Source organism: Hyposmocoma kahamanoa, unplaced genomic scaffold, assembly GCF_003589595.1.
Source record: "Hyposmocoma kahamanoa isolate Upper Pololo Valley unplaced genomic scaffold, ASM358959v1 87, whole genome shotgun sequence".
Lineage (NCBI taxonomy): Eukaryota > Metazoa > Arthropoda > Insecta > Lepidoptera > Cosmopterigidae > Hyposmocoma > Hyposmocoma kahamanoa.
In genome coordinates, this window is record NW_020654422.1 from 137054 (window position 1) to 160636 (window position 23583).

The 23583-nt window shown below is 34.8% G+C and overlaps 1 protein-coding gene across 1 annotated transcript in view; it reads right to left on the reverse strand.

Moving 5' to 3' along the window:
- Window positions 1-2076: 2076 nt before the first annotated feature.
- Window positions 2077-23583, reverse strand: part of LOC113235225 (proton-coupled amino acid transporter-like protein pathetic) — an 81865-nt gene continuing 60358 nt past the window's right edge. Inside the window, exons 2-10 of the mRNA XM_026470852.1 lie at window positions 21856-21922; window positions 21298-21414; window positions 19541-19691; window positions 12984-13105; window positions 12017-12101; window positions 7390-7634; window positions 3771-3983; window positions 2946-3115; window positions 2077-2507 (exon numbers count right to left, since the gene is read on the reverse strand). Coding sequence (XP_026326637.1) covers window positions 2206-2507; window positions 2946-3115; window positions 3771-3983; window positions 7390-7634; window positions 12017-12101; window positions 12984-13105; window positions 19541-19691; window positions 21298-21414; window positions 21856-21908 — 1458 coding nt within the window. The 5' untranslated portion in view covers window positions 21909-21922 and the 3' untranslated portion in view covers window positions 2077-2205. The remainder of the gene's footprint in view (window positions 2508-2945; window positions 3116-3770; window positions 3984-7389; window positions 7635-12016; window positions 12102-12983; window positions 13106-19540; window positions 19692-21297; window positions 21415-21855; window positions 21923-23583) is intronic.

A 23583-nucleotide genomic window follows, 5' to 3' on the forward strand; every position in this document is an offset into this window, starting at 1 on the left:
AACTGCAAGTATAGACTATAAAGTGATCCCCTAGTAAGCGTAAAACAGAGAGACTTGGATAGAATACTTAGTACGAAAATATTTTAAAATCATGAACGTAAAGGTATTTTATCGATTACAAAAGGGAATAAGGCAAAATTTTACCTTCTTAGGCTAAAGGTGAGTAAAGGATTGGCAAAATGTTGAAGATTATTACTTAAAATTAATTATTTAAAATTATTATCATTATTTAAAAATGTAATATAACCAGTGATCGAAGTTGAGGGAGATAATTTAGGTAAATTAATGAATATTATGGATATTCCCTTCTACAAATCCCGGGAGTTCTCGGAACAGATTATATTTGAATGTGCGTATTATTTATTGAAATTTTAGTACATTGGCGACAAATTATTATTTTCTATTAAGTATTTGCTACAAATGACATTGTACGTGTGGTACTTACGTATTTAAATACTTTATTAATTAAAAAAAATAAACATAAGGCAAAACATATTTTGGAATGTTTACAAAATAAACAGTAAAATAAGAAATTTTATATGCATTGATGACGAAATGGGTATGTCCATACAAAGAAAACGGTCATGCTATATGTAAACTAACTCCCTGAATTCCGATCACTGCATATAACTCATACTTACCGCTAAATTTGTTAGTACATTATTAAGTCACTTATTTCATTGTTACGTTAAAAATTAATAAGTACAGAAATATTTTATTATGTACGGAGCAATCGCTATGCAATTTTAATTTGTCCTCAAATTCACAATAACATTTGTCAATAATTAAACACAATCTCTTAAATGCCTTGCATTAAATAGATTATGTCACAATATCTGTCGCAAATATCACAACGCTTAAGTAAAAATATAGAACTATGTATAATTAAAATTTATCATGGTAAGTAATATTAAAAGAAAGACCGTTGTCACAATTTTAAAGTATCTGTAAGTTAACGGTGTAAGAAAGAAACTATAGTAATTTTTGTATACCTAGTGACGGGACGTTGTTGTTGTTGTTGTGTCGTTGTTGTGGACGTTGGTGGGACGACGAAGTTGGTAACAGTGTGTCACCCAGAGCTTTAAAACACAATAGTACATTGTGTATAAAGGACGCGAAGTTAAATAAGAAATTACTAATGAGTCCCGATGTTAGAAGCCCAATGCCGACGGGTGATAGCATTGTTTTTTTACCGTGTTACCAGTATTTTTTTACCGTCCGTAGTACATACAATGTTTTTCATCACATTTTGCTTGTACAAATCGATACCTCCAATGAACTCTACGCCAACTTAATTTTCGGATCTGTTCTGTTTTTATTTTTTTAATTGCATTTTTGTTTTGTATTATTTTCGAATTTTGTTTTTGTTTATTTTTTTTCGTGGTAATTCGTAGCGCATAATATTAATTAGTAAATAAATATGGCTATTTACAAAAATAATAGAATATGACCAAAAAAAAAGTTGACGTAGTGTTCATTGGAGTTATCGAAATATGGTTCACAACTCAAAAATTATGGATGTTGCAAATGGCGGGTTTTTTTAATCTCCAGATGGCCGCTAACTATTCTTCTTTAGATAATAAATACAACTCGAACTAAAATGTTGTAAAAAGCAAAGACGCATACAGCCATGATGGATTCTAAAACATTGCTAAATTGATACAGAAAATAATTAAAATCAATTATAAGGAATTCTTAATAACAAGTTTTTAAGTAGTCTGTGGCAGATTTGTGATTAGATTTCTGGTTAGATAACATTTTAAGCGAATGTTTTAATTCTGAACTTAAGCAATCTTCTTGCTTGAACTTCAACCTGACCTGACATGTGAGGAAGAATGTCGTGCTACAATTTAAAAAAAATCCTTACCGACCATGGCTGTAATGGGAAGAAAAAAGGCCCGAGGGTTTTATTTGGGGCATTATAGTCAAATTAGCCACCATGCAATCATACTATTTACGAGCAAATGTGATGAAAATATCTAAGGGACACTGCCACTGCGCCCATCACCTTGAGACATAAGTTGACAAGTCCCTTGTGCCTGTAATTTTGCCATCCTTCAAAACGGAAATGCTTGGCGGCAGAAACTGGTAAGGTGGCACAATTTCCCTGAACGAACTTTTTCACAAAGAGCTCTAATTCTACTATATATATATACATATAAAAAAAAACAATTAAACTTAAAAACTAGAACACAAATCACAACCTTAGACGACAGTGGAGTTAACGCTTAAAGTCTGATTAATAGGGATTTCCAATACAGGCGTGTGACTGAATTTTTCAGCCATTCCTTTTATAGAAACGTAAGACCCGGCGAAGAGAGCGATCAGAGAGATGATGGAAACTAAAATATTTTTCCAGAGGATCCAGTTGCCGAAGCCCAATCCTCTGTTCCACTTGTGGACGGTGTCGATGATAGCGGGAGTGAGGAGCCCGAGACTTGAAAGAAAGATGGCTCCACACAGACTAATGAAAAGTTCCAAGTCCGGAAACGCGGCGGCAAGAGCGACTGTAAAAGATTAAAATTGTCCTGCTAAGTAATACAATCACGGGAAGTGGTTCTTTGGCAAGATTGATGTTGTCATCTGCTGATAGTGTTCTTGTCACAGAGATATCTATCAGTCTTATTCTAAATATATATATTTTTTATTATCAAGTGAGGGGACGAATTAGTCGTGCACCTAGTGGTAAGCGACACTTCTGTTTATAGCAGTTGCAGTGCCACTGAGAGCTTTAAATTGCAAAGATCTGAGGGGAACTGCCACTGCGCCCTGAGACATAGGTTGACAAATCCCATGTGCGTTTATATCCCATGTGCACCCTTACCCTTCAAAATCGGAACACAGTAATGCTAACATTACCGCTTGGCGGTAGAAATTAGTAAGGTTTACTTTATGGATGTCAGATTTATACGATAGACGTTAGTGTAGATATGTTAAAGTCTTACCAGAGCCTACAACGGCTGCCGTTCTTATAGCGATTTGTGTGACGTTATGGTAACGAACGGAGATCTTATTGTGTACCTGTCTCCAGATCATCTCCATGGGTACATAGAATTGCAAGCTGTAGGTGAAGAGGATCGCTAGGGCCATAAGAATCTTGGCACTTTGGGCAAGCCTAGAAAAATATAAAAAAAGATTCATTGCATCAAAAATCTGAAAGAAATTCTGCTTTTAAAAAAAAATAGTCAACAGTTTTCATTTCCTATTGATTGGATTTCAGAGAGATTTTTGAGAGCGAAATTCGATCGGTAAGTGCTTCTCATAATTACAAACGAAAATATTTCTCGGATCCATTTGATTCGAGTGTCTTTGTCTTGTTTTGGACTCAGGCATTGAGGTCTCACGGTCACAGTTGACTCAGTCAGTTCCGTTGCTTTTATTTCTAATACGTAGCAATCACTTGTACACCTAGAGATAAAATAATCCCTGTGACTTTTCAGACCGTCATTTATTTAGACGGAATTGTTTATATCTCATTAAGCATTTGTAAAGGACAGGGATGTTGTGATATTTCCAAAGTAAGAATTTTAATGTTAATGACGACCTCCGTGTTTGCACACCGGTCGCTATCTCTGAGGTTCCAGGTTCGCTTCCCGGCCGGGTCAACGCAGAAAACTAACTTTTCTATATTGTCTCGGGTTTTGTTTTGATAATTGTAACACAAGTGCTTACTTTGGGATCAAAGCAACATATGTGATGTTGTCTAATATTTAATAGGTATCGATAATGTAGATGGGTTATTGCACAATAAAGAAAGGAGGAAAACTTACACTTCTTCTTGTGGCAAATTTAAAGTCACGCTTCCCCTAACATCGTCGCCATATTTGATATATCCGAAGAAACCCACAATGCCGTATAATGAGATGACGACAGTCATGGCGACATTGAGGACACCAGGGCAGCCAAGGAACTGTTCAGGCTTTGCCATCTCGTTCTCGACTGGCATTACCACGCCGATACCTTCCATGGCGAAGATTACAGTGCTGAGAAAAAAAAATTTTTTTAGTGTAATTACAAGATATGTAGATTAATTTCAATATTATTATCTATTAAGTCAAACAAATATAAATAATCTTTGGATACATCTTTACTTTTTCAAAGTCACACCTCCAGACACTTGACCTGTGCACGTAGTTCTATTTCTTTTTGGGATTATATTCTTTAAATAAAAAGCTAATAAATTACAGAGCTATTAAAAATGTATTAAATCAAATGACACTCTTTACAGTTACGAACAAAATAATTTGAAACAGACAAATAATGTTCACTTGTATTGTCAAAGAAAAAATATCAGTGTAGCTATAGCTACAGCTATAGCATTAGTGCAGAGTACTAAAAAACCGACCTCAAAAGTACGTGGAATTACATCCATTTGCCAAGTTTTTTTGAAATCGGTCACCGGAAAGTGCGCCCACCCGAATTCATCTCCTAGTTCGCCACTATACGGAACTTGACACAGGAGATAATAAAAATCGGATCTCTCTACTCAAAGTATATTGAGAGAGAAAAACGCCTTGAATTGCAGAATAGCAAAATCAACCATTAAAATAATTGCTCCTTGTAATAAAATTTAGGCGCCATTAATAAAAATGAATCTTCATGCGTGAACGGTGGAACCCTTAGCGGTGGATGATTTTCTTCAAAATTAAATGGGACCACTATGGAGGTACCCTTTTTCCAGAATCATGAAAATCGGTGCACAAATACCGGAGTTATGTATAAGATACTAAAATAAAACTTACAGTCGAATTGAGAACCTCCTCCTTTTTAAAGTCGGTCAAAAATAATGAAAATACGTTCTGTTTAAATTTCTTTATTAATTTTTTTCTACTCAATAGGTAAATGTCCGGGGGGCCTACCATACGAATTAATATTGTATATTCCTTACTAAAAATAGGAAAAAATAACGCTATTGAACTGTATAATGCCATCTCTTTCTTTTTTGATGTTCCAAATCGCCCTATCGTAGTATAACGTTAAAGTACTTAATATTATTTACATTCAGAGAATTTTGCCTGCCAAAAAAAGGAAAGTATGTAATAATGAAATCTATAAAAATTACATTGTTTTCAATTATTTATCTGCATTTTCATGAAGAAAAATAAATAAAACAAGTTGAGTCTTGATTGTCACGTTGTGAATCCGGAATTATGTACTTTAATCTCTGAATTATAATTTCATAAATCGTATCACAAAGGCGCTCTTTTTGACTCTGAATCTAAATTCTGTCTACGGTACTCGCTACTGAACTGAAAAATTTAAATATACACACAATTATAAATTCTCTCTCTCAATTATAAAGTCTTTTTGGTTATCAAAATTTCAAATATGACGCTACTCCATTGACTTACAAATAAATGGACGACGGGTCTAATACAAAAACCACGAAAAAAATGTCCCAAGTCAACCTATTCGAAATTTAAATTGTAATGTCATCGCGGTATCGCGCTGTCAGTCGAACAAATGAAGACTAAAGCGGAGTGTCGCGCTCTGTATACGATTTTAGCGCCTTACAAGTGCGGACACTTTTTAGCGCGGACCCGACGTCCATATAAGTGTAAGTCAATGCGCTACTCAGACGCTCTACTGCCTCCTGATTGGTTAAATCGGCTTAAAGGTTTTGCAACATGGACATAAACATTTATAAAAAAAGTGAGTTAAAATGTAAGTACTTGGCCAGTTCGATTCTACCTCTTTGGTTTTTGTTTCGTAGTGTCTGTGTGGCTTTTGTTTGTGTTTGTGGTCATGGATTGTTTTCTTTTCTTTTATTGAAAAAGTTTAGTTAAAGGTTGAAAATATCCACTTTATTTTTTCTTTTCTTTTGTTAATTACTGTGTAAATATCTTAATTAACTGTTCCGGACAAAATCGCAAAAGCTTTGTTCAAAAAGTCAATTCAAGCTCATATAAACATATTGTACTAAGCGGAGATATTTCTTTCATTTATTATACATAGAACCTGCTCATAGGATATTTTTTTACACGCATGGTGATCATTATAAGCATGATATTTTATTGTTGAACCAACCACAACGATATTAAATTGGAAAAAGACTTCAACTTTTGAAACCGTATTTCAGTTTATTTATTTATTTATTTATTTAAACTTTATTGTACAATACACTAAAGTACAAATGGCGGACTTAATGCCATAAGGCATTCTCTACCAGTCAACCATTGGGCCAAACAGAAAAAAAAAACACAATAGGTTGGTGCTACACTTAAACAAGAAGAACAATATACTAGAAAACTAATCGATAATTTGTATGGTATAAATAAATAACATACTATAAACATACTTATTATACATACATAATAAACTTACATATATATATATATTATAATAATAAATAATATGATATATGTACCCAAAGCAACATTATACAGTGTCTTAATTTTGACAATTGTCAAACAGATGCTTGCGCAACATGCGCTTGAAAGATAATTTGGTCTGAGCTTGTCTTACACGAAGCGGGAGCGCGTTCCAAAGACGAATTGCATGAAGGGTAAAAGAATTAGACAAAAATTCAGTGCGATGAGAAGGAATAGAAAGCTTAAGGCTACGGGAAGATCGAAATTCACAACCCGGCCGAGCGTTTTGAAATTGAAATGAACATTTAAGATAATCAGGTGCAGCCGGGTCGAACAAGATGGAGAAAAGTGTGGTTAAAATTCTTAAGGACCTGCGTTCACGGATGGGAAGCCAATTTAGTTGACGACGAAAAGCAGAGATGTGGTCATACTTCCGCAGACCAAAAATAAACCTAATGCAGTTGTTAAGAAGACGATCTAATCTATTTAAAAAGGTTTGAGAGATGTTACTGTAACACACGTCAGCATAATCAATCACAGGCAACACTAGAGCTTGAACAAGGAGAGTTTTGGTTTTAATTGGAAGAAAGTTCTTAAATCTGTATAGAGCTCTTAGTGTGTCTGTAACCCTACGACAAACGTCAGACACCTGGGAATCCCACGTAAGGCCTGTGTCAATAATAAGCCCCAGGTTCTTTACCTGATTTGACATAGGAATCACTACGTTCTCAAACATTATTTTACAGTTTCAGTATAATATTATCAAGTGACGGGACAAACAAGTCGTACGTCTGATGGTAAGCTACACGCCTGTCCATAACAGTTGCAGTGCCACTCAGCTCTTTAAATCGCAAAGATCTGAGGCGCACTGTCAATGTTATCCAGAGACATAAGTTGACAAGTCCCATGTGCCTGTATTTTCACCAGCACTCTTACCCTCCAAAACCGGAACACAGTAATGCTGACATTACTGCTTGGCGGCAGAAATAGATAAGATGGCAGTACCCCCCTGGATTAATGAATATTTTGGATGAATATTCTGGACAAACGTATTGATGCATTAAAAAATATAATTTACCTTATGAATAAAGGCCACTGTGTGACACTGGCTACCATTTCTCGTTCTTTAGGATTAGGAAGTCCAGTGAAAATATAATACATGGTGATGGTAAAGCATATAACGAGGAGAACGTTGGCGATTGCAGAGAATGGCACCAGCCATTTGAGGTTTCTGATTTGGCAGATGAGGACCAAAGGAACTAAGGTCAACGCGCAGTAAGTTTCCACGGAAAGCTTGTAATCTGGGACGTATTCGTCGAGCACCTGAAAAAAATAATGTTATGTTATATTTTAATTTTGTCTTAACAAGTGTTAATAAAAAATAACGCAATGTGTTCCAGGTGGTTATCGCATTGTTAAGATGAAATGGTATCGTAGTTACGTAGATTTTGAAGCGTGTAAGGTAGATACGGAGAAATCCACTACAAGATATAAAAAAATACTAGCTTTTGAATCCTTGTATTTTTGAAACTTTAAACAATATTATAATGAAGTAAGAATTTCTACTAACAACATAAACCTAAAAACTCGAAACATAAACATTCTTCTTAATTCTAGCGTCAATATTACCAATGTTAACATTATAACCCATAAATTTAATAAAACCATAATCTACGTCGTAGTCTATATTATAATCAAGTTTCCACGTATTTAAATGCCCTAGTCAAACTAGTGCGCTTGCAAATAAAGCCCGCTTATGCATAAACAATATCTAGTACAGATATGGCTCGAGGAAGTTTACAATTTTAAACTAATGGTGCTGTTTACCTTCAACTATATATATAACTATTAACACCCATTATACCGCCATTTCGTATAGTACGAAGGAGTTTATGAATGAATTATACAACCTCGAAGCCCAATCCTTCTCCTTTACACTACCGGTTGACCCATTACACTTCATCCAGGTGGAATTTTACCGCAGAAAGGTTACATCATAGTTATTACCTCTCGCGCACCATTGTTCCATTTTTTGTATGACAATAAGTGATAGGACAAATAAGTTAGCGAAACTCCCACTGCACCTATCACCTTGAGACATAAAGTTGGAAGTCCCATATGCTTATTGTTGTACCAGCACTTTTCAAAACCGGAACGCAGGAATGCTCATATTACTGCTTAGTGACAGAAATAAGAATAGTGGCAGTGTCAGTACTTCTCTGGGCGAACTCTTTCACAATGCGCTCTATTGCTACTAAACACTTGTTTCAATTACTCCGAAGGAAGTAGAATCGCTCATAAAGGACCTTAAAAACGGGTCCCAACGTTACCACATTTGACTGGTTAAGGTGGCTTCGACGGCTAGTGATTTCATTGATCACGCCGCACCAATTCGCGCCATTCGGGCCGTGGGAAGAGTGCGGCCCGTACCTTCGCGGACTCGCCTGCAAGAGCCTGTCTGATCAACCATGAGTTCGTAATTTCAAAAGTGACGCTACAGTGCATGCGGCAGCTCCCGGCAGCCCGTAATGGCGCGCGCGGGCGCGTGCTTTGTTATGAATCGGTAAAACAAAATACCTTAACCTAAAGTAGCAATAGTTAACTGCCTCAGTGGCCGAACGGTTACCACACAGAGGTCATAATTCGATTCCCGGACCAGGAGAAATATTGGTTTGGCGTACATTTATTTCTCTCATGAGTTTGGGTGTATGTAATTTGTACAGGGTAGTGTGTGCGTTATTATTATAAATTAGTATTAAATTGCCATTCCGAAATCTGGCAAACTATTCGTATTTCCTTGCTACGTCTCTACGAGAAACTCTACGAGAGCATCTCTAATTCAGTCTTCGAGACTACGTCATATCATCATCTCTTCCTCGACAAACATTTCGGCTTTAGAGCCAGATACTCGGCCGTTTAGCAGGGTGAAACGTATTACTGAACGCTTGAAAACAATTTATAAAGAATCGCCAGCAAATATCAACTTCAAAATTGATAAATATTAGGTAGAATGCCGTTATTTAAAAACGTAATTTTCTCAGTCACTATACTTGTTAACAATTTGGGCTCATAAAGTCTTTTCATGTGGCGTACACAGTTTGTAGGTATATTCGTGCTGTCAGTCAAGTGCAGCTGTACTTTAATGTTTCACTATTTTGACAATATATCATCATAAGCCGGAAATTGTACACAGCAGTATAATATAATCCCATAAACGTTTACTTCGAGAAATCGGATGTATGAAAATAATGTTGACGGTTTACCATCACGCATCACGCTAAACTTCAATAAACTTCCCAGGATCAAGTTGAAATTAACTGCTATAACTTCTAAATAGCAAAAGTTTAGTTACTTTAGGTTATATTGCCTCTTACATTGTTCTTCAATAGGATCTTTGTTTGCTGTTCCTTGCTTTTTAATTTTCTCAACAGTGGCTAGCCACTCGGAGTAATCGAGTGCAAAAGAGGATCTTGAGTTTTTGTGCAGTTGGTATACTTCGTTTCAATTCATTTTAAACAAAAATCAAACAAACAAGTCACTGACCCGACCATCGACGATTTAGTGATGGCCAGTTGTAATGCCAACTACAAATCGATTAATTAATTCAATGAATAGATTTGTTCAAATGACTCAAAATCTACATAAGCATATTTAAAATTTTCAAATTCTTACACTTAGATACTCGTTTGATTGCGATTGAAATATTCAATTTACTAATCGATTACAAAAACTTCAATAGAATGAACCGAATATTTTTTTCGTATAACACTATGCAACCATAGACAAGTTATAGCTGTACAGTTGAAAAATAACATAACTTTTGAACTACCATTTTTCAAATACGATTTTGCGATGCCATTCCAATGAATATTGTTGAAAAAAGTGATGAGATATCAAGTCGAAATCTTCAAAATATACGTGAAAGTGTTACTTATTCGACTTATTGAGTGATTGCTTTAGAATTTTAACTAAACAGTTTTATTTACTTTTTGTTCAAAATGGATTGGGACAGACTATAAAACTATTTAGGACATAGTTTCCCAAAGTGGTCACTACCCAGTGGGCGTTAAAGAGTCCTAGCGGGCAGGGGCGTTGATGCTGTCCAGGGGGTGCTACCGTATTTGAAAAAAAATCTGAATTATCTATATAAACTACACTACATATATATAATTGTTCTTCCTAGTGTTTTTTATGTTAAGTTTATGTGCTTTCAATTATTTTTTGTTGTGGTTGGCGTTGAATTTTTTTTATTTTGCTTAAGTGGGCGGCCGAAAAGTTTGGGAACCTAAGGTTTAGGAAATAGAAGAATGAAAGAGGTTGCCCTTTATCATATCACACGAGCACTGCATTCTGCAAGATTTTGGTACAGCAGTTTGCACTGCTAGATTTTAAAAACAGTGTCACAAGTGAAAAATCGTAATGTTTTCGCAAAACTCAACGTGCAAAGTAATTTGAAAGTATTGTTAATAATAACCAGAAAAAAATTAAAAAAGTAAAAAAAAATTGCTGCGTTCTCTAAGGTCACTTTTTGATATTACAGTTCATTGATCTACCATGGTAGTTCTAGTCATATTTTTTTTTAAATGCAAGATATGAAATACTCTGAAAAGTTTATCCATTACGTAATTAAAAATCATTTGGTATCCTAAAAAGTTATTTTAAATGAAACTATTTTTCTTTCAGGTCCAGATTGCGTATAATTGTTTTTTCAAGTAAATAAACTTTTACTCCGTGCCTTAGTTACATAATTTCGATCTGAAAAATAAATAGTTAACAATCGCGAAAACGCAATAAAAAATACCTAAAAATCAGTACGTTGTTTTCAAATCTAAGTAACAAGTTACTGATGTAAAATAACAACGTGCATTGTACTGAGGTGATTTTACTACGAAGACAAAGCTTCTTTTGGTCCACTGCTAATGCAGTCAGTTAAAGTTCCACTACGTACAGTTAAAGATAATCCATCCTCCGATAATCAATTATAGCAGCCTCCGCTTTGGCATTTGAATCGATTCATTGTCAAACCCTCGTGAATTCGATGTTGAATGAATAGCGGATACATGCCTTACTACTAACGTTACTAACAATGTATTTGACCATCGGGTCGACAATAATGGGATAGCGAATCGGGCTAGCGTTCGATTTGATGTTTTGATACGTTTTGTTTTGATTGAAACTTTGCTGTTAAAAAATTGAAAAGAATATAACAAGAGAGCGGTTACTTTGAAGTCAGCTAATGTCATGACTGATTATAACTGATTGGTAGGTTTATGTGGTCTGTGGTAGGTTCGATTAGAAAAAATAACCGTCACATTTTTAACCGACTTCAAAAAAGGAGGAGGTTCTGAATTCAGCTATATTTTTTTTGTATGTGCGTTACGCGATTATTCCATATGCATTTGTGAACAGATTTTGATGATTCTTTTTTGTTGGAAAGAGGGTACCTCAGTATTGGTCCCATTTTAATTTGAAGAAAATATTCCACCTCTAAGGGTGGAAAACGAGGGGATGAATCCGGTTTCACGTACTTTCCGGTAACCGATTTCAGTAAAACTTGGCAAATATATGTAACTCGACGAACTTTGGGGGTCGGTTTTTTTTATAAAAAGTTATTATTGTTATTTGTCACGTGTTTTATTTGACATTTTGGAGTTGCGTCAGTGTTGAAGCCGGCGTGATATTTTTCAGCGTTAGTTGCAAATTACCTCTTTAAAATTTTCCGCGATGAACACCACATAAACACAAAGAGCTGCCAAGTAGGTGCACGTTAATGCGTAGTCTATGAACGTTCTGCAAAGAGAAATAGAACAATAATATAGAGAATTATTTATAAATGAACTCCCACAGCAATATTCTTAAAGTGACCCGACGGCTTCAAGACCGAATGCTTAAAATTAATTTAATTATGTTGTTGGTCGCTGCATGTGCTGGAGACTGTATCGAACAGAGCGGTATAAAGTGCCTTGAGCGCCCTAATTTAATTATGCGGTGCGCCTTTCCTTTATTCATCGGGTTACGCCAAAAATATGCTCTGGTATTTGTAATATGGCGGAGGCCAGCTTTATAGTCGCTGCTTTGAGGATCGCAAAAAAACTAGTATCTCAGACTGTACTTTCGAAACGAGAAGAAACGGTCCCTTCCTCAATAAAAGTTATTTATGGGTCTGTACTCGTAACTAATTATTATCTATCTATTAATTGGCTGGATAAGGACAGTGAAATCTAAAATCTTAAAAGCTACTGATATTAAAAAAAATAAAGCCTTTGTAAACGACTTAAAGCTTAATATGCTCTGTATATAACATTTAGGATATCTCGAGAGTTGGAGGTTTCTTAAAGGGTCTAAATCGCGTATATTTGTTTTTTCAAACAAACAGAACCAGTCGTCCGTGACCATGGGACCTGTAAAGGGCCTGTTGGTATATTTGAAAAAAAAAATATATACATGATTTAGATCAAAATAATAGTTAATAAAAAAATGTGTTTGTGTTTATTTTATTTTGGGGTGAACACGTGACTCTCTGTCGGGATTGTGGACCTGTTGACCTCTAAGACGCCCTAAATTCGCTCTATTTGCCATGGGTTACTCCCTAACTCTAGTACTCGTAAATAATTAGTGGTATAGTATAAAAACGAAAAACGTATCATCAGAGATTGTAATCATAAATTGTACCTGGCAAATTTAGCCCAAGGTCTGAGTTTTTTGGGTCCATACTCGAAGGCGGCTCCACAGGTTTCTGCAAAGCCCATAGATGGCTTCTTAGCTTCCACGCACACTTCCTGTGACGTTTTTACCTTTAAAAAAAGAAGTAATATATTATTTGCACGATATTATGTGCTCGGTTACCTATAAGTAATCCGAAATGACATTTTCCAAAAATAACGTATGCTCGAATTTTCATAACCTCGAAAGTAATTTAGAGAGGAATTTTTTTTTTCTTTTAAACCTAACTAAATCTAATCTAACCGAACTTAATCGTGCCTTAATAATAAACATCCAACATATCCTGAAAGAACAACGGTTTCGTTATAATTCGGTTTTCGGTATAATGAAAATTCGACGAAACGTTATTTCGGAAAAAAACTTCGAGTTTGTAATAGGTTACCTAAAAACTCATCTTTTCCATAATACCAAAGAGACTCAGTCGTACCCTTGGTATTATAAAGACTCATGTGGTTATACGTCAAAAGTACTTTTAGCAGCAGTAGTAGTAGTAGTAGTAGAAGCAGAGCTTCTTGTGAAAGAGTTCGTCCGGGGTAGTACTGCCACCTTACCTATCTCTGCCGCCAAGCAGTAATGTCAGCATTACTGTGTTAAAATTTGGGTGCTAGTGAAATTATACGTTTAAGCTAAAGCTGCGGGAGCATCTGTTAAATTTGCAAAAATTGGGGATATGAGTGGCTAGGGTATTTGCGGTTGTCTCTTGTTTGTCGACGTACAGGGTCGGGAGCGCGTCGTGCTTGACATTTAAGATTTAATTTCAACTCTGTGCCGCTTGCGATAGGAACGGTCCAAGGTCCAAGGCTTGTTATGCTCTTGGCTGTACCTCGTTTCAGGACTGCAAATAGTGTATTATGTTGGAGGTTGGGAGGAAGAAGATTGAAAAATGAAAATTAATAATTTAAAAATGAAATCAGATTTATGTTGGATTGCGAGTGGCGTCTCTATCCTATAGGGTCCTGGCAGAATACCAGCGTCGCGGGCAGCCGCGTCATTTATGCTGAGCCAGCGCCTTTTTCACTGCCATGACATCTATCTATCTATCTATCTATCTATCTATCTATCTATCTATCTATCTGTCTATCTATAGGCACATGGGACTTATCAACGAATGCAGGGTGACAGGCACAGTGACGGTGCCCTCGGTTCTTTGCGATTTAAGGCTCTAAGTGGCAATACAACTGTTATGGACAGGGTGTAACTCACCATCAGGTGCACGACTTGTTTGTCCCGTCACTTAATATTATAAAAAGAAACTTTTATCACATGAAAGTGAATGGTGGCATTTCACATGGCTATTTGTATTTGGGTGTATCATATATTTGACAAACAGTCAACATATGTCGATAGCATGTGTGACAAAGTATTTGCTTTGTTTGTCTATTCGACAAATAAATACAAAACAAAAACGTCGGTTTCTCGATGCACAGCAAAGGAGTCTTCCATACTATGGTCATATATATTATATACTATATGTCATATATACTAGTGTCTCAAACGTTGCCAACTTTTAAACATAAATGTTTTTTGTTTTAAGAAGTAGTGGCAGGCTTTAAGAAGTAGCTTATGTTTGTATAGGTGTTCTGTGTATTTGTGCATGTTTGGTATTACGCTATTTAAATAACTTTTTATTACTCAAATAGATTTTTTCTTTGTCTAATTGTTGCGTGTGTCTAATTTTATTTACTTTGTGCCTAATTGTCTACCATAATTTCATGTGTATGTTAGGTGTTATGCTTTTTATATTACTTGTGTATTATTCAAATTGATTATTTACTTCGTCCAATTGTTGCTTATGTCAAATTTTAGTCACTTAGTACTTATATGTCTACAGTTATTTTAATTTTGATTTTTGTTTTGTACGTAACATGTAACATATATATTATTATTTGAATTGTGGTGTTCCATATTATGACGGGCCATGACAGAATAACAGCGAGAGCTGTGTAAACAGTAAGTCCTCAGAGGCTGAGTCATGGACCCTTTTGACATGCTTTTATTTATTTATTTATTTATTGAGCTTTTCATAACAAACGTTTTAAAAGCATCTATCAAGAAAAAATCCTCCTCCTTCCTTCTGAAAAAATCCTTCGATCCGCTTCGAACCTACGACTTCTAGCAAACCGTGCCAGACGCTATGCCAACTAAGCCACGAAACGAACCAGCGGACCTTACGAATTTTTCCATGTGCTTGTTGCACATCTTTGTTTTCCTTTTTTTTAAACGACTTCTTTTTGCCGTAGCTCTAAGTGTTCGATGTTTGTATTAATAATTATAACAATCTAGAGGAGTAATTTCACAAAAAAAAAATTGATTGTTTATCAAGGGTGTCAATTGCATTACTCTAAGAATAGGTAAAAACCAGTGTGTAAATATGAAGGAAATGTGATCTGAAATTAGTCTGCACAATATATATATATATAAATAGACTGTATATATATACAGTCAATTTTTTGTATTTCAGTAACTTTGCGCTTTATGATACGAGTTTCAAAAAATAAGGCGACGATATGTCAAACATTAAAACGCCTATAAATAAATGCAGCGCAAAAAAAACGATTTGAAGCAATTTCTGCTCAAGGAAACCTAATAAAAATCTATAATCAAAAACCTAAAATATTTTTGACGATCTCGGTGGCCCAACGTTGGCACCGTAGGGCACTGAAAAAGGAGGTCCCGGGTTCGATTCCCGGTGGGATCAATGTGGATCAAATGAACCATTCTAAGTTGGTTCTGTATGGTCTAGGTGTTCTGTGTAGTGCCCCGAAGTGAATTCCTTTGCTCTGGTACTCATAATACAGGGAATTCTTTAGTTTGGGATAAGATAATTGATGTGGTTGTTGATGAAATTATACCCGCATTCACGAGATAAATAAATATATTCCCCGGCCCTGGAATCAAACCCGGGACCTCTACGTGGCAATTCAGTCACGGAGGCAGTTAAAATGTCAAAACATAAGTGTCAAGAATGACTTCATTTCAAATTATAGTCTTATTTATGAATTTTATTCTTAACCCATAACTATATTCCTTTACTTATGTAATTGGGGTAATTTTATACCCCATCCTTCATTTGGTTGCTAATAACTTCGTTCCAAGTGCAACGTAGCCCTCCCACTTCAACGTAATCTCACTAGACCTGTGTCGGTCGATCATTTTTGATAACCCGGGTCAATCGTGACCCATGTGTAAACAGCAATATTGCGCGCATGACCCATGGAACTCTAAAATGATTATCCATAGTAACCGGGTTATCGGGTCACAGGTGCTATGTGAGTCATTTTGATTCGATCGACCACAATCGACACACATCGAAATCTCATCATATCCGACTGTGCTTTCACAGTGACTGGACGCGTGTTTAGTGGCAGCCAGTATTTTCGTAGGTATGTATCATTGTCAATATACATTGTTTTTATTTTTTTTAAACAAAATGAATCGCCATATGAACGAAAATCAAATAAAAGAGATATTGCTAGGTAGTGAAGATTCAGATTTGCCGGATACACCGGATTTTTTTGAAGATGCCTCTTCGCCTACGAATTTAGAGACTGCATTCCAGAAAAGTCAGACCATGGTACCGCCAGTGAAATAGAAGTTTATGGACGCGAATAAGAAGCAGAAGGTATATAGATGAAGAAGATCAAAACGGAGTAAGACAATCTGGTTACTTTTATGGAAAAAATCGTTACAAATGGTTTTGTTGAGATATATATACGAGTATATAAAACCTAAGACGTTAGCTGATTCTCTTGGGAAAAAATTATGTGCTACAATATTTATTGTCATTACTTCTATAGAAAGTACCAGTTTTGTTGTTTCTTTATAAGTTACTGAAATGATCTTTACTTGATCCCAAAATATATATGTTTCGTTGTTATCTAAGTCGATTATCTTTGATTGTGAGACCAATTCCAGAAACTAGTTTTATAAGATGTCGAAACTGTCTTATTTGTTGGTAAGATATTTATTTAATTTTGACTAAAGAGTAATTTTACAAAAAAAGCGTTTTTCTTATTTATTATTCCATAAACAAAAAGACATAAACCTACCTTTTTAGATGTATTTATTTTTGGGATCGAAAACTATCCCACAAAGTTATTAACGTTAGTGTAAACAGCGAATTTAATTAAGGGTTAATTTAAATTTAAAAAAATAAATTTACTTAAAAGTATGTTTTTTTTTTATTAAAGTCGTTAGGCACAACTTTTTCACGATCTGTGCTAATTTTGCTCCAAGCTGTATAAATAAACAATTTTGCCAATTCGGTTGACGACAAGTGACTTATTTATTTTCTTTTATATTTTCTTTCAATTAGGCAAGCCATCGATGGCAAATGACGCAGAAATATTGTTTACTAAGCCGATAAGTTTTTATACATATACAAATTATAGTCAATAGCCTTCAAAGAAGTCGGTCTCTTTGAAAATGTTGCTTGGAATACGTATTTTAGTGGTAAAGTAAAACTTATATCGATCAGTGGGTAGCACATACCAATAATAATATTTTATTATACAGGTTTTGACAAGAATTGTCACGTTGTAATTGTATAAATAAACTACAAATGTAAACAGATTGATTGACAAGTAATAAAGTATTATAATATTTTAAATTTTTATTGAATTGATATTCAATTATTTTTGTGAAATTACTTCACTAGTTTGTTATAATTATTAATACAAAGATCGAACACTTATTGATAGAAAGATTGAACACAAAGAAAACTTTCTTTGTTCCGATTGGATTCAAACTGGTGTCTGTTTCCAGGCTACAACAACAGTGACACACACACAGTTACTACAATTTCAATGTTTTCCTACGAAATTCAACAAGATTGTGTATAATACTAAATCTTAAAGCCATGTTCATAATGAATATTATTAAACAGAAGTTTCAAATCACCTAAAAATTACATAAAAATGACCAGTAATTAATTATTAGTAAAACTGTGCCATCCCTAGTGACTTTTTGATTTGAAGGGAGAGATTGCCAACATTCGAGTTCTGGTGGTAATTCAAGTTCAGAATCGGAAATAGACGCTAGATGATTTAATATGTGGTAAATTAATATCAAATAAAATCTTACAATTTTGTTTCAATTACCTACCATCTAGCAGTTATTTTTATTCCTAAATCATACATATCAATTTATCAACGTATCAAGGTATTTTGTAAACTTTATAATAATTGGCTAGGTAAGTCTTATTTAAATTCAAAGCAAGCCGTAATAATGCTTAACTTGATCTTGTTTGTGCCAAAGGGTAAAACATCAATAAGTGAAACCATTGACTTACAAATAAATGGACGACGGGTTTAATACGAAAACCACGAAAAAAATATCCCAAGTCAACCTATTTAAACGTAGTGACATGTAAAGGAATATGAAAAAGCTAAAACGTTAGATTTAAATTGTAATGTCATCGCAGTACTTTCTAATTTTGCTTGCTTCGCTGTTAGTCGAACAAACGAAAACTAGAGCGTGAATGACGCTCTGTATACGATTTTAACGCCCTATAAGTTCGGATACTTTTTAGCGCGGACCCGAGGTCCATATAATTGTAAGTCAATGAGTGAAACAATATAATTACAACTAAAACAACATTAATAAATAATCACAAAAACAAAAAAGATAATTATAATTTAACACTATATTAACACATCAAACTAAGCGAGTTGCATCAATAAGTTTTTAGCTTTATAAATAGTATTGCAAGGGGTAGCTGATTAAAAGTTTTAATAAAACGAAAATAAAAATGTTTATTAATAATTGTCAATTCGAAACTGCTTTGACGCGAGTTTGCCGGAGATAGAAGTTGTCCTGGACAGCGATCCAATAAGTGACGATCGTATTAGATATCGTTTTAAAAAATTTCGAATTTCGAAAAACAAATGCCGAGTTGTGTCACAAATTTTACTGCACGTCACTAACTACAACAATATACATAAATTAGCTCCTTCAAGGTGTTATGAATTAATATGAAACTTGATGCGCGGACAAACGTCAAAACGGCTATGATAGCGTGCTGCTACTATAGTTGTTTAATTTTAACTTCCAATTAAAGTCTCCAGCTTGATGTGATTTTGACTGTACTACTTATGTACTACTACAATATTATAAAATTATTAAACATTAAAAGTTCTTTGACGCTGTTGAATGTTATATGAAAGGTTTGTCTGGAATGTATTTTTTTTATAATAGCAAGTGACAGAAAGAACAAGTGGTGCCACTCAGAGCTTGAAACCGCAAAGATTGCCACCGCGCCCGTCACCTTGACGTACCTACATAAGTTGACAAGTCCCATGTGCCTGTAATTTCACCGGCACCCGGAACGTAGTACTGATCACATTACTGCTTAACGGCAGAAATAGGTAAGGTAGTACATGTCTGGACGAACTCTTTCACAAGAACGTATTATGACGTACGTTGTCAAGCAATTCAGCTGTTACTGCATAACAATGGGAAGCAACGTGCACATTTTAGGAAATTAAGTGATGCATATGGATACTTACAAGAATATAAACGCAATGCGTACATATGAATCCAATTACTATAGTGCCGATGCCGCCGGCGACCAGGCCGGCGTTTTTGAAGGCGGCGGGCATGGCTAGGATTCCTGATCCCAGTGATGACTTCAGCAGATGTGCAAGAGAACCTAACGTTCTGTGGATTGTATTAAAAATTATTCATAATTTGTACTTGTAAAAATATAACGAGTCAAACTTTATATAATGTCCAAATTTTATCATATTGTCAAGACTAGACACTGTAGAGTCAGTAAATATTTAGTAAGTATTTCTAACTCCAGATGCAAAAAGAGGGAGGGAAGTTAATGTAGGGACCCCAGTTATTAAATGAATATTTTTTATTTTTCAACACATTTGCTCGTAAACAGTGTCATAACATGCAGGCAAAGTCGCCCGTAATGTCGTCGTAAGTTACGACCACGGGCTTTTTTATTACATTACCGTCTTATATGGATTTATTGTTTAATTTAATAAAATTGCACTGTACTTTTGAACGTCAAGATAAAGTAAAAAGTTTTTATATTCGAAAAATCTGAATGTATTGCGCATAGGCTTGAAATATAAATAATATCAGTACAGAGTACTAAAAAAACCGACCTCAAAAGTACGTGGAATTACGTCTATTTGCCAAGTTTTATTGGAATCGGTCACCGGAAAGTGCGCAAACCCGGATTCATCCCCTAATTAGCCACTATACGGAGCTTGACCCTGGAGATAATAAAAATCAGTTCTCACTACTCAAAGTATATTGAGAGAGAAAACCGCCTGGAATTGGAGAATAGCAAAAGCAACCATTAAAATAATTGCTCCTTTATAAAAATGAATCTTCATGCGTGAACAGCCCTTAGAAGTGGATGATTTTCTTCAAAATTAAATGGAACCACATGGAGATACCCTCTTTCCACCAAAAAAGTAATCATCGAAATCGGTTCACAAATATCGGAGTTATCGCGTAACATAGACACAAAAAAATATATGAAGTCGAATTGAGAACCTCCTCTTTTTTGAAGTCGGTTAGAAAAAATACATTCACAATTTAACTATACTTTACCAAATTAATTGCATAAATTTTAAATTCTGCAGTATTTTGAAAATATTTATTTTATATCTAATACATCGTGGCTACTTGCATTTTTGTCTTTTGCAACATTTGCCATCTGTTTTTATAAGAAAGAAAAACAGAAATTCGCCATTTGCAAAACCCTAATTGTTGTTTTGTACGTAGATATCGTTGTTTGTGTAGCGATATTTACTTTTCCTGCATTATTTATGTGTTTATTTCCCCGCAAATGTGATGAAAAACATTGTATGTAACACTTATGGTACGGGAATTACGAACCTCGACTCCAAGAGCTCGAAGTCTTGTCAGAAGGCTTAAAAGTCGCCTGACGACGCTAAAACTGTTGTTAAAAATTCCCGTTCCATGTGAAAATCAGACTTTTATCTTATGATACCCATTATACGGTCCATTTAATTGACAAGAATTTTATGGTTATAGCACAGGCAAATACACCAGAACGCTAAGATAAAATCATATTTAATATAAATATATGAAACATAATTAAATACGCGCCAAAAAATCGCTAACTTTTTGTCGCTAAATAGAAATAAAATGTAGCTTTTGATGTCAAAATCTAGATCTAGAGACAAAGTCGCTAAGTTGGCAACACTGATTGCAGTGCAACTTCGACTTTGGTATATCACTACAATATATAGAATAAATTAATATTTTCAATACTTACGATGTCGGATGATCAACTTGTCGATGCTCAAACGGGTTGTACGGTTTTTCATTGATTATTTCTTTAGATCCTAGACTCAATGTGGACTGGAATCCTGGATTTGCAGCAAGATTCGCACTAGAATAGAATAAAAGAATATTATTGTAAATAAAAAAGGTTTATAAATTATTAATACAAAGATCGACCACTTACAAAAAATTCCTTCGATCCGGCTGGATTTGAACCAACGTCTTCCAGCAAACCATGCCACACGCTATTCTAATTAAGCCATGGAACGAAGTAGCGGACCTTACGAATTTTTCAATGTGCTTGTTGTATATCTTTGTTCTTGGTTTTTAACGATTTTTTTGTTGTAGCGCCATCTTCGAGAAATGTATTTCTTTACGCAGCCAGGTACTTTTACAGCTACTAGATGTCGCTTTAATAATTGTAACTAAGTTTTATCGAACGTCAACATCTTTCACCTCAGCCCGTGTAAGCACGGGCCGTGTGATGCCGCCTTTACATTGTGATTAATAAAAAACTTTATAATATAATATATAATATATAATAACTTACGTGGAATTGAAATTTTCCAGGACTATAGTCCCTTTTTTTTCACCCCTTCCCATCTTTGCTCGTAGATCTGTAACAAAGGCAAAGGTACACATACACGTTACAAATTTCGGTTTTCGGTTGCTATATTGAAACAATTGTTTTTTAATTTTGACAAATATGCGTGTAAATAGGTGGCATTATATGTTACAAACTAATTTATAAATTAATGCTTCCTAATATGAGTAGATGGCGCTAATCCTAAACAAATAAAAGAATAGCCGGCACTATCCATAAAATCTCTGCAATAACCGCTATCTAGTTGATTTCTTTGTTATTACTGGAAATTATAGTAACTTTGTTAATCCGTAGGTTCCCGAGGTGTAGTAACGATGTAAAGAAGCCTTTGGGTCAAATACACCTTAAAATCTCTTAGCGCCCTACGAATTTAGTACAGTAATATACATATAGCAAGGTCTTTACTGCTATTATGCGAAAAAGAGCGGCTTCCTTGGTGCATAGAGTTCGTGGCAGCGACAACAGCCTCTCTGGTATAATTACAGGCAGGGTCCAGGGTTCTGTTCATGAGCACAGATCCCGGTTACCATGCTGGTCTGCCACGTAGAAGTCCCGGGTTCGATTCCCGAGCCGGGAGAAATATTTGTATCGCTTACATTTATTTCTCTCGTGTGTTTGGGTGTAATTTGTGGTGTTTGTCCATAGCACCCAGTACACAGGGTTTCCCCAGTGCTGGGTTTTTACAATTTGAATTTGAAAAAATACATTATTTACAAAAGTAGCTATTTGGCACTCTTCGCGACATCATTTTTTTTATTTATTGTATCATAGGTACTAAATACTCGACTACGCTGTCTTATATCGCGATTAGCAGACCTATTGACTTATTGGTCCATGTCATAACTAACCCATTTGCATTTCGGTAACTTTCGAGATTTTGGCCCCTAAAGTTTGTTTTGCTAGTAAAAAACGTTAACTTTCGAGATTTTGGCCCCTAAAGTTTGTTTTGCTAGTAAAAAACATCAATTATGTCGATTTTGCTTAACAATAAAACTGAAACTAAATAACATATTAAAAAACCGATTAGAGGGGTTGTAGATCTTGTTTCGCCGATTCCAGATATATTTATACAATAAGTTTGTAAACTTGCCTTCGCTGGCACCGACTCCAAAAATAACTGATTATAGTCTGTCTTTTAAAGTTTTTCATTTTAATTCAATATCGATAAACCAACCCGTCTATTTTTGTTAAAATGTATATGAACAAAAATTTATCTCGACAGCACTAGGGCAACTGCCAAAACAAGAATAAATAAGGCAATAATAATTCAATTAGTAATCATTAGAACGTATCGTAACATTCACAATTCAGTCATTTCTGGTAATATTTTGTCTTCTTTCACAACCCATCGATAAAACTATCGACAACAACTACATAACTATTTCAAATTTATGAAATCTGGCAACCCTACAAATGTAATTTTACTCCGTCTTCAAAAAGACAGACGATAGGTATTGTAAATATTCAAGTATAAATATTTTTTTGGTGGTAATGTGAAACTTCAAACCGATCAGTAGCTAACACATACCAACAATATTTTATTAAAATTACAGGCAAAGGGTTTGAACAAGAATTGTCACGTAGTAATTGTATAAATAAATCATAAATATAGATAGATTGATTAATAAATAAGTAATAATAGCAATAATTATTAATACAAAGATCGAACACTCA